The sequence below is a fragment of the Platalea leucorodia genome (assembly GCF_965183815.1).
Source record: "Platalea leucorodia genome assembly, chromosome: 4".
Taxonomy (NCBI): domain Eukaryota; kingdom Metazoa; phylum Chordata; class Aves; order Pelecaniformes; family Threskiornithidae; genus Platalea; species Platalea leucorodia.
Genome location: NC_138826.1, coordinates 63,685,638 through 63,697,699, shown reverse-complemented (window position 1 = coordinate 63,697,699; position 12,062 = coordinate 63,685,638). Strand labels below are relative to the sequence as shown.

Genomic DNA, 12,062 nt, shown 5'->3' with positions numbered 1-12,062 from the left:
TATCTGTGTGGGGAGAAAAATTCAGAAGGGTGAGAGAGAACTGTTTAATTTGAACACAGTGCTTCTGTGGATAATTTTCACGTATCTTATAAAAAAAAACAAAAAACCTCACACAATTTTTTATAGGACATTTAATAGTATCCAATGTTAAGGCTGTAAATCCAAGCTACCACCTCAGTCTGTGCCTCACTCCCATATATATAAAGGATGATGCTATAAAAATAACATTTTTCTACCCCTAAGCAAAATAATTAAAAACATCACAGACTGTATCCCAGCTGACAGCTATGCCTGTATAAAGTCTTAGGCTGAAGAGAGGTTAGAGCAGAACCTGTAACCCCAGGACATCTCCTGGCTGGTTTTATGTGACAAGATGATTCTGATTGAAAACTGTCAAATTCCCCGCAGGAAAGAGGGCATTGAACCTGGTTCGTTTAGGTGTGGGGCGAACAATGTGTCCCTGTTTCTATCTTAGTAACTTTGATAGTGATACAAATAAGCTGTGGGTTTTAGATGGACTGTGTGCCGCTCAAAGGGGGGATGAAGGTACGATGGGTGATCCTTTGTTAGAAGAAAAGCTATTCTGCTGTGTGTCTCGACGACTATGTATCACTGATGCTCATCTTTGCCCATTTATTTAATTTTCCCTTCCTGGCACTTTAAAAAGGACCCCAATGTTTGGTAGTCAAACAGTATCCCCTTTGTCGAGGCCGTTTCAAGGGCTTCAGTTTCATTATTTGCGGTGGGAGTGTATGTGCACGCTGGGAGGGGGAAATGCCATCTGGAAAATCTGTAAGAGAAACTGTTTGTCGATGAATGTGGGCTCTCACCTCACAGAGGAGAGGAGGGGTAGCAGCAGTGGCGTTGGAGTTCAGCATTTCAGGCATGATAAACGGGGCTTGTGTCTGCCAGGGGGTGTTACGTGAGCCCAGAGCTGGGCACCGGGGACGGTGTGAGCTGAGGGGGAAGACAAGGAAGCAATTATTTCTCCAGCAGGGTCTAGCGTGCCTTTGGGAGGGTGAGGGCTCAGATTGCAGAGCTGGGGGGATGCTGAACTTCCCTGGGAGTGGCATGTCCAGCAGCATGCCCAGAATGTGCGCATCAGCAGAGGTTCATGGTGGGGTGTTTCTGCCGACAGAGAGCGAGAGGCCGTTTCCCCCACAAACAAGTTGTGAGCCTCTTCCAGGAGGTGTTTTCCCCTTGCAGTTGGCTGGCTCCCAGTTTGCAGCTGTGTTTCTGTGATGTAGAGCTAGTGAGCACCCTTGAATCCCGCTGCTAGCTGTATAGGGGTGGTGACCTCAGAGGTAGGATCCAGGCAAGGACCGAACACTTGTCCAAAGTACAGCTTTGCAGATGTGGACCCTTGGTGCAGAGTCTGAGCCAACGTACTTTTGTACATGGCATGGCTGTGCAGAAGCCATGTGGGCTGTCCATCTAAGCCCTGTGGTTCATGATGTCATTAAAAGGTCTGTCATGGACCAAAAGGAATGAGTTGAAGCCGTTTTTCTCAAATCCATAACACAGCTGAAGAGAGGGATTATTTAAATACACGTGGCTGGATAACAGTTTGTCTCATTAGGGATCTTCGTGTGTTACCCTGTCCAGAGATGTCTCTTCTGATGCCTGTGCAAAGCACTTTGGTAGTCTGTTGTGGTCTCCTTAAGTTTCCAGTTTTGTCTTTCTCTAGCTGTTTTATCTGTTGCTTGGACAGTGACCTTCAAGGAGGTGAGGACTGCCTCTTCATTCTGCCTATACCTGTAAGGATAGCCCTTGGTGCTTCTACAGGTCTTATTTGCAGGCTTGTTTCAAATGACATGCAGTGCATGCATCTGTTTTCTGTGTGATTATGATCTGCCGTGGTGGTAATGGTTGTACGGGTTGTTTTTTTTCCCCTCAAGATTAGATTCAGTGGTACACCCCTCGTGGGTTTGTTTGCCTAGTGGTGCTGCCTTCCTTTCTACTGCAGGGGAAAAAAAGGTGAAAATCATGTTTCTCTGAATAGTTGCATTCTCTTTACTTGGGGGTTCAGGGAGAGATACATAATACAAAATAATTTATTTTAAAATACACAGCAAGTCACTAATGCAACTTGATTATCCATGAAAAAAGTGTCTCTGTTAAACTCTTTAATGAATAGTGCTGAAATGAATGTGGGGAGCAAAGGAGATCTTTTTAGTTACTTTGTAAGCTCTGTTTCTCTGTACGTCTATCACAGAGAGTGAAATTTAGTCAATATTGGAGATTTACTTTTCTCAGGAAAGGCAATGGTATGTTGGACAATATTGAAAAATTAGTTGGATAGGATAATATTGGATAGAAATAATTAAAAAAAGGAAAGCAAAACTCTCTGGGAGCTCTAATATTAAAAACACAGTACAGTTGAAGTAAGCATTTTTGACCTTGTTTTCCACTTTTCCTACCCTGCCTTCCCATAATATTATATGGTACAAAGAAAGAAGCAAAATGTTGCAGTTCTTCAGGGAAATATGAGTATACTAGAAAGCTGCACATGGTGTTGTTAAGAGACTATGTTTATTTTTTTATATTATATATAAATACAGATATATTAAACAAACACAGAAGTAGTATATATTCATTTTACCATGTACAAACACAGCTCATTTTGGTTGTATGTTTTTCTTGTATGCCTAAATCACACATACTGATTATTGCTACAGCTGTGATGCTTAGAGGAGCACTGAAATCCATTTCTGTTGAAAACTTATCATCATAACGTACGTGGTGTGCAGCACAGAGAGAAGTTGACTTGGATGTGTTGTGCACCCAAAAGCAAGCACTTGTGCATAGCTCAGTCTTCATAATGGACTTTAAAGATCTTAAGCTTTCATTGTGCAAAATGTTGCATAGCCTTTTCCTTTTTGGGTGTAGTGATCTGGAGAAAGAAAAGTGAAAAGGGAAACTCCACTTATGGTATGTTGGGTAGATCCTACTAGCATTGTCCATCTCAACTGCAGATGATGGAACCTGGGGCAGGACTAGGGCCTCTGAAATAAAGATGAGAGGACAGAAAGAGTTTGTTTGCTACTTGGACACCTTGCTGTAGATATGCGGTATGTGCAGTGCTTACACTTACAGTACTGAGGGAATTATGTCCCCTTTTGAGCTTCCTCTTCTGCATTATCGTGTACACAGCATCTTACAGCACATTGCATGTTGTATCTTGGACCAAGCTGGACTCGGGATGAGTGCAGCTGGGAAAGAAGAAAACATGTTTAGAGTTTTTCCTGTCAATGAGAACTTTGCTCAGTACGCTGATTGAACTTACTTTGGCGCTTTGTAAGGCTCCTGCCTTTTGTTTTGTTTTGTTTTTAAAAGAAGGTGGAAGATGCATGCTAAACAAGAGTCTGCCGAAAAAGTAGGACAAGCTTGATGACAAAAGCAGCACACAAAAAATTTCCAAAGAAATGTAATTTTAGTCTTGGACACAGAAGAGAAGATCTTAGATGCATGTGTCACAAACCCTGGGTTGCTGTGATGAATGGCGGTTTTGGATGCTTGATTTGAAACTCTGACGTTTAACTTGCAGAAGTGGCCGCACCTGAAAACTCAATGCATACTGTGTTTTGCTAAAGTATAATAACAGTGCTAAATCATCTGAAAAATCCAATTCCAGTTGTCTTCAGTTGGCTATTTTAAATTACTAGATACTTTTTGACCTTAATCTTTCCATGGCGCGCTTGAATTTTGAGGACCGCTGTGGAAATTAATTCAGGTTGGTGAAGCGTTTTGCTTGTGCCCTAGGAGGGAATGAAACAGCTCTGTGGGAACAGAATTTGAATTGATTTGGTAAAGGAGAGTTGAGACTGTGCATGAGATGATGAGAATAACAAAACACGGTATAGCTCCTCAGTTAGGGGAGCACCATGCATTCTGCATGTTGGGTAAGGCACAGGTTCTGCAGAGAAATTATTTGATCACATTATTAAAACATTTCTATTTTCAGGTGTATGTAACATGCAAAAGTACACTGAATTAAACCTTCATAGGTATTGCTTAATACCCACGTGCTTTGCAACATTAATGTTCAGTTAACGTAGTCCGTATGTGGAATTTAACAGTGCTGGTGCGTCGCACACAGAAGCATTAGCTGGGATTTTGCTAATTACGGTGTAGACTCCTTAAATGACGTATTTCATGTGCCAAAATGCCTAGCATTCATGGACTTATGAAGGGGTAGGTGAAAGGGAGTGCTTCTCATCTAGTCATTGTGCAATAGAGCTCTGAAGTTCATAGGAAGTTTCAGCGGGGGTAAAGCAGTTGGTATCACTTGTTCAACAGTCAGGATTTTGAAGCCTGAGAAGAGATTTCTAACAGCCAAAGCGACCGTTTTTAGGATAAGGATTTTCCTAGCCATTTGAATAGCTAAATCTCTTGTTCAGGCTTTCTTCTCTTTCTGTCTGAATGGTTTGCAGCGTATTTTGTCTCACCTTAGCAATGCAGTGTTGCCCTATTTCCTACCCATCTAGAATGTCATCACCAAGATCATTTTCTCAGCGTTTTGTTTTGGACTCTGTCTCAGTAGTTCAGGTGTACCTCCTGGATCATGTTAAATATAAATACAAATACTCACCATCAATTTCTTGACACCAGTCATCTACTCTTTCCACAGCATGTCTTGCATGGTTTGGAGAAGACACCTCCCTTCTGCTCCAGTGGGTCCCTTGAGCCAGCCTCCATTGCCCTTTGGTTTCCATATTTCATGTGCACCTTCTTGCTTGTTCTCATTATTCCATAAGACCTCTCATGGTTCTTCATACCCCTCTGTCAGAAATACTGTGGTCTTGGAGGGTGTGCCATGCCTCTCAGTATGACCAGTATCCTGTAGCCTGCTCAATTTTCCCCCTAATTGCCTAAATTTGGCTGGTTTTGTACAGCATTCTCATTGGGGCCAGGGCTGCTGCTTTGTTCGGCTAGTACAGTGCTTGGCAGAGTGGACTGAGGTGCTTAGGGACTATTATAAGAATAAACTATGAATGATTTTCAGATAATGTCAACCTGCTGTGCTCAGGAAGAGGCGAAAGGAGAGTGGGAAATGTCCTTGCAGCTCTCTTGGAGCAGAGGAGAGATCCTTGGTGACTTCAGAAGTTGGAATGTGTCAAAAGAAAGTAACTCGTTGCACAACACTGATCATGATAGTGAATGCATAACAGGGGCTTGGAAAAAGCAGGGAGAGGGGAGTATCAAGGTGGGGGTTCAACCAGTGTGTTGCTTCGTCCCTTCCTTTCACAGGGTTGTTCATCTGGAACGACAGCTGTCACCACGCATCATAAAAGGCAGTGTCAAATAAGTGTTAGATGCAGTTCTTCAAAGCTACCTCAGTGTTAAACGCAGCATGTTGCTGTCGCTGAAAACCATCTGTAACTCTACAAACTGGTTAGACTGGCTTTAAAACCTAGAATAACTCTAAGCAGTTTGTGTGGATCTAAGTGGTGATGGCAGGGATGTCAGGTTAATGAGCAGTCAGGTTCCAGAGGAGTAAAATGACCGACTGAAGGCCAGCGTATCTTGCTGTCTTACAGCAGCTGAATCCTCGTGATGAGTCTGGGGATTAGAGGTGATAAACATCACAAAGTGCAGCCTTAGAGGACATGCCCTGTTTCGCTGGGCACCCACAGCTACATTTCTCTTCTACTTGTGTGATGATATAAATCTCAGAAAGTTCAGGGCTAATTACTCGGTTCACTGATAGTTCTCATTTGTATGTAGCCATCCCTCCCAAAGGGAGTCTAAAGTAGATGACAGACGATAGCGCTGCCACCGTGTAGCTCGACCCAGAGGTACGAGAGGCAGCAAGCAGGAGGCTCTGCACTACACAATGTGGGAGAGGTTTTGACAGAAGTTATCCAAACAAGCATTTGAAAGTTGTATTTGCCAAGGGATTCTGGATTTCCAGGCAAAGATACCGCTTTAAAGCTCTTATCTGAATGATCCACACACAGCAACCTAGAGGGAGTCCACGGATCCACTGAATATTTCATTGCAGTCAGCAGGGAGGGAGCTGCGCTCTCGTGTTTGTGAGTAGAGAGGCTCAGGGAGGGTTGAAAGAGAGCAATGTCCTCTCTCCTGAGTTAATATTTAGACAATGTTACCTCTTTTTTCATAACTACTTCTATTTTTATATTTCTGCATTTCCCAGAAAGCTTTGGGAGTAAGCCCTCCAGAAACTTAAATATGGTGTTTAGCCCTTGCTATACAGTTACTTCTCTTGGCAGAGCTGGGCTCACTGTTCTTGAGCTTCTGATTACAGGATATGTATTTTTCATTTTTAATTCCTTGGTGTGTCTTTACTCAAATTACCTCCTTCCTTGCCAGCGGTGGAGGTTTAGGTCCCACCACAAAGTAATTACTGGCAGTGGAGATGTACGTACTTCTCCCTTCTTCCAGTCACCCAGCTTGTGCCCAGTGCCTGTGTGCCGTATGCGTGTGTGGTCTTAATAGCAAGGGCAGACAGCCGCACAGGGGCCGTAAGCCCGCTCTTATTTTTGTTACCTGTTTGCAGCTGAACTCTGTTGACATCTCACCGGCTTGATACGTTCAGATGTGTAAGGGTCTTGTGTCAGCCTTGCAAACTGCTGGTGGCACAGCCGCAGTACCGTGGCAGCCTCCCACGGTGCTGATGCAGCATGCAGTTAATTTGAAGCTCTGTTGCTGTTTACTAGCCATACTGTATACGTGCTTGCTCTCTGCTTTAATTCCATATATGCAGTAAATACTCTGTGTGAAGGCAGGAGAAAGCTTTGAAAGAAAGATCAACACTCTTCTCTTATGTATATTTGGCCTCAGATTCCAGCTGCTTGATTTATGGATGTGCTTCTCACAACTACTGACGAGTTGTGGCAGAGGACTGTGCTGTATGCTGTTGGGGTGCAGTACAGCTGGTGTAGCGTACTCTCCTGCAAGAGAAAAGAACTTACATGACTGAACTCTAGCAAAAGGGATGGGAATTTTTTTAAGGCAGAATTGCAACTGCCAAAAATGCATTTGATTTTTTTTTTTTTTTTTTTAAAGTGGGGCTGTTAATAGCCTTGTGTAATTGTTTTAAAGGTTGAATCCTTCCAAGTTCTTGATCCTCTATCATACTTTAGCCCTGGGAGAGTAAGTCCCTTTTCAAGCAATCCAAACAGCGGCTACCTCATGAATGGAAATGGGGAGCTACCAACTTACCATGCCAGCCTTCTTACAGTTATTTACAGTGCAAGACACACCTTTCAGCTTTGTCCAGTGAAAAGTTGCATGGCTTTCTCCTGATTAGTGAACTTGCAGTAAGTGGGGCTAGGGGACAATTCTGCCAACACGTGACACACTTTTCATTGCTGCCGGTCAAAATAAGACTTCTGTGCTGTGACTTCCAGAGGCTCTGGGGAGGAAGTTAGCATGATCACCATGGCACTGGTACTCCTGTGAAATCATCAAAGCCTTTGTCCTCTTTCATACTTACTAAATGAATCCTTGGGGGAAAAATTTTGAAGATGAGAGTGTGAAAAATCCTTTGTTCTTAAATGTATAGTATCACTCCTCCGGCTATTTGATGATCGCAAGCAGTAGAAGGAGCAGAAGTCTGGCTAAATTCTGTCTCTACAAGGAAGAATAAGACTGAGTCAACAGGCATTAGTGTGTGTAGGACATGGCTCCCTGGCTGCTTTACCCAATGGCTTGTTTAGTCTTGTTCTGCTACGTGTTAGCAGCCTTTGGCAATGTATGGTGATTAGCGCTCTGTGTCTTTCCTCACTGCTCCTCTCTGTATCCTGGGGCTAGGATTAAGTTACAGCCCTGAAATGGCACAGTTGTCTGCGTTGACTGAGAGCTGAATAGTAAGGGCAGAGTTTTGTTGATAGACTGAAATGCCTTCTGTGTTTGTTTCCCTTCTCTGGAGGAGGGATGACATTATTTTCATTTGTAGTCTTTCTGTCTCTGACCTAAACATGTGGTGTCCGATTTCCTTCCCTGGCAGGTGACCTGGAAAATGAGGAATGGTGTCTGGGTACCGAGCTGACTCCAGCAGCAATAAAGACTGAGCCAGCGTTGTGTGAGACATCAGGCCTTGCTCCCTCAGTCAGTCTCACTGTCACGGCCACGTCGCTGGAGGGGGAACAACCTGAGCTACAGACGGATGCCCTGGTACATGCAGACTTTCTGTTCTCTCTGCACAATTAGCTACAGATTCTCCTAAGACTCTGCATACCAGTGTAACCTCCTTGATGCCAAAGGTTGTCAATTCAGGGTGCACACTGCAGTCTGCTTTAATATTTTTTTAATGTTTGCTGGTGTCCCACTGCTGCCGTAAGAGCTTATGTTTCAAAACGCTTATCTGCATCTTCAGGTCTTAATGGTTGGATGCACAACTTTCTCTTCTATGCTAGCCCCAAAGCCTGGGGCTCATGTGTTTTTAAAAATATTTAGACAGTTTCTAATGAACCAGTTCCACCTGAACTGACTAACCTATTTGCCCTATCGAGCCTGTGACAAGCTAAGTGTCTTCCATAATAACTTGCTTTAGTGCTGCTGTGCCTTCCCCTAATCAGAACAGGACTCCGTGTTTGAAACAACTGGAGAGTTTCCCTGTTTGCCTGCTAAGTCGCTTTTGCCAGATCTATGAAGCTTTGACATTTTGGGCTGCTGCTGCTTCCACACCAACCTGTCTCGTAAGGAGCGTTTGTGATGCCTTTCTCACCACAGCTGGAGCAGCCAGTGGGCACTCTCAGGGGTATAGTGTGGCTGTGGTTAAGGAGAATGAACTGCAGCAGCTGATGGCTCACCAGAGTCCCCTGTCAGTGGAGGAAGAAGCATGACCGTTCTCAGTCCCGAGGGAGCAATGTCAGTCCAGGCCGGGTGGAGTTAGTATATGCTGAAAATAAATGTTTCCACTTGGATGTAGATCAGAAATATGTGCAACAGAAACTATTTTATGAGAAACTGAAAAAAGTAAACACAAGTTTCCCATAATCCTCTTCTAGTCTGAATGTGCTGTCCCCGGTACATAGTCCTGCTGTAGCGTGGGATGCCATGATTTGCAAAGAGTATATTGGGACTAGCTGGTGGCTCCTTACCATTGCACGGATTAGTGACACAGGTTATTGAAGGAGACTTTGGCTGCAGTGAGCATGCTGATGTGCCAGATGATTGACTTCCTAAAGCCTGGGACTGTAGCATTCAGGCAGACTCTAGGCAACAGCCTGGCAGCCTGGTGCCCCAGCCCTGTCAACAAGGCGAGCTAGATGTCTTCCAAACTTCGGTCAGCCGTGACTGTCTCTTTTCCTGCTCCTCCACACTGTGAAATGAACTTGGGTTCGATAATCTGGTGCTCAGTGACTGGCCCCTTGCTCTTGCTCCCAGGTGACAATGGTCTTGAACAGGCTCTCCCCCAACTGCCAGGCGTGTTTCTGTCTCTGCTCAAACAGACTGTGCAGTCCGGCAGATCCTAGCGGCAGCTCTGTTGCTAAGAGAAGTAATTTGAGTGGGTTGCATGCTAGCTTTCAGTCTGAAATGTCATCTCTGAGGCGTAATCTTTTATTTAGCTAAATATAGTAGTAAGAGAAGCCACTGCGGGAGTAGTCAGGGCAGTATTCTCTGTAGCCTGGTTTAGCAAACTGTGTGAAGCAGTTAAAGCTTTGCCTGTAGCAGAGCAGGAGAGGGAAACCTCTCCATTTATGGAGAAGTCATCCTTGTATCCTTCTATTAAGATTTTTAAGATGTGTGCATTGGGTTTTCATGCTGTTAATTTCTGTTTTCTAGATGAAACCACTGAGCCAGAAAGTTCTTCCAGAGATTAAATTGGAGCCCCATGAAGTGGATCAGTTCCTGAACCTCTCTTCTAAGGAAGGTCTGTCAATTACCAACCCAAAATGCAGGGGGAGGTGACCAGAATGCACAATGAATGTAGTTTACCCTGATTAAATATTTGGCTTCCTTGTTCACCATGTTAATCTTTAGGCTGAAGCTGTTGCCTTCTAGGGATTCAACTCAGGCTGCTGGAGAGCCACTCTCTCTCTGACCCATTTATGTGTTTTTTTTATTTTTTTCCCCCCTTGCTCATCACAAAGAAAATTATCCCTTTTTTGTCTGTAGTGTATTAACAATGGTACACTTGCGGGAGGGAGCTTAAATCCTTAAATTCCAGGATTATTTAGGCTAGAAGAGAAATCAGTTTGAGGGGGCTTAACTAAGGCATAGAAAACATGAAGAGCATAAGTGGAAACTTCACGGTTTTAACCTCTGATACAAAAGCAAGGATGTGAGTTCATATGAAATTAAAAGTTAGGTGCATCTGTTTGTAGTATATGAGTTTTAGTAGAGTTTTTAAGAACCACCAGGATCCCTTTGCACTAATCTATAAATGAGGAAGGAGGAGCAATGATCCCTGCCCTGAAAGTAAAACATGGTTTTGTGGCACATAATCTGTCAACCCAAGGAAAGTTTGAAAGAGCCAAACACTTGGGCTGAAATTTGAGCACACAACTGCGTCTCGGTTAGGAACACTTGATATTCTGTTAGTGAACTCATTTGTGTAGGTAAGGAGAACTGCTCTAGGGAGAGAAGCAAGTGATGTAGCAGGTGGAAAAAAGGGAGGCTATAGCACAACCCAGGGCATAGATTCGATTGCTTATTTTGTGGGATTAAGGGCCTTGCTGTTTTTCAAGTGAGTACCTTCTTCTGGCAACTACTAGAGTTAAGATGCTAAACAAAAAGAGCTCATATAGAAACAAAAGAGCTTTTTGTTGTTACTAGTTTTCTTCCTTCCTATCCCACCACCCATTTGATCTTTTCAACTCAAATTTGCAAAGTATAACAGAAGTGGAAGGTGGCAAATTCAGCCCTGTATCTTCCTACTCCCAATTTTCCTTCTGTAAATTTATCTCAGAGAAAAGATGACTTAGTTATGGCTGGTTTGGACATCTGCTAAATTGTCCGTGTAATATGACATTGCCCTGCTTCTCTTGGTCCAGACCCATTTGGTCATAAGCAGCACTTTGCTTGCCAGTTCTAGCACAGGTTCTTTTGGCTACAAGTGCAGTAGAAGTTAGCTTATGGCCCTGGATAGCACAGTGTGAGAGAGGTTCCTGTGGTGGTTGCCTATGCTGCTCCCGCTCCATCGGTACATTAAAGCCTCTGGTGTCACTGGGTTGTTCCTTCCTCCTGGTGGTGCTAAACCAGGTCCTTAGGAGGCAGGTTATTTCTCTCCTCCCTGTTCATAGAACCTTGGATGTGATACCTTCTCTTGAAAAATACTGGCGATTGTTTAATCCACAGCAAAGTTAGGAAAGACTATTGTTTTTGGAGAGAAAGCACGCTGGCTCAGAGCCCTCTGTTAATGTGGTTTCCCAGGGACAGGGGACTTGTACTGGAGGGCTATACTTAAACCTCAAAGCATTTGGAGAAGAAGCTGAAGTGTAGGTAGAAATGACTGGAGCATATGTGCAGAGCCCTGTTTTGTCTGTTGAACCTAAAGATAGCTGCTGCATTTCATTCCTCCTTTGGAGACTTGCGTGCTCTGAAAATCTTCCAAGTTGCCACTTTTGCTTGATCCATTTTTTAGCAGAGAGTCCTAGTCTTGGAAACTGGGTGGTGGTGGTGGGGGCAGCTCTAGTGGAAATTTAAATTAGCACCTCAAAACCTTGTGTTATATGTCTCTCTTGCCATTTAGCAGTAGATCCTCTGCATTTGCCTCCAACCCCTCCCAGCAGCCATGGCAGTGACTCTGAAGGAGGGCAGAGCCCGGCTAGATCGCTCCCTCCTTCAAGCCCAATCCAACTACAAGCCACGGCTAAAGTGACATCGCGCACAGCTTCAGCGCTCTCCAATTCCCCTCTCCTGACTGCACCACATGTAAGTTGGGACGGCTTTTTCCAGCACCTATCTATCTGTCTCTCTCTCTCTCTCTCAAAATTGCTGGTTTTGCCATGGATTTGCTAACTTTCTGTTGTTCTTTAGATGAACCCATTTCTGGTCAAAATTGCAGATCCAGTAATTCTTGCTCACTGGTCTGGTCTGTTCCCACAGAGAACAGCATGTGCCTCTCCTCTAAGCTGAGACAGGGTTGAACA

The 12,062-nt window shown here is 44.0% G+C and overlaps 1 protein-coding gene across 1 annotated transcript in view; it reads left to right on the top strand.

Moving 5' to 3' along the window:
- CREB3L2 (cAMP responsive element binding protein 3 like 2) overlaps positions 1 to 12,062 on the top strand; it is a gene marked incomplete at its 3' end in the record, with an annotated part of 76,228 nt that overhangs the window by 51,201 nt on the left and 12,965 nt on the right. Inside the window, exons 3-5 of the mRNA XM_082309581.1 lie at positions 7,973 to 8,139; positions 9,754 to 9,841; positions 11,663 to 11,844. Of these exons, the coding sequence (XP_082165707.1) occupies positions 7,973 to 8,139; positions 9,754 to 9,841; positions 11,663 to 11,844 (437 nt within the window). The remainder of the gene's footprint in view (positions 1 to 7,972; positions 8,140 to 9,753; positions 9,842 to 11,662; positions 11,845 to 12,062) is intronic.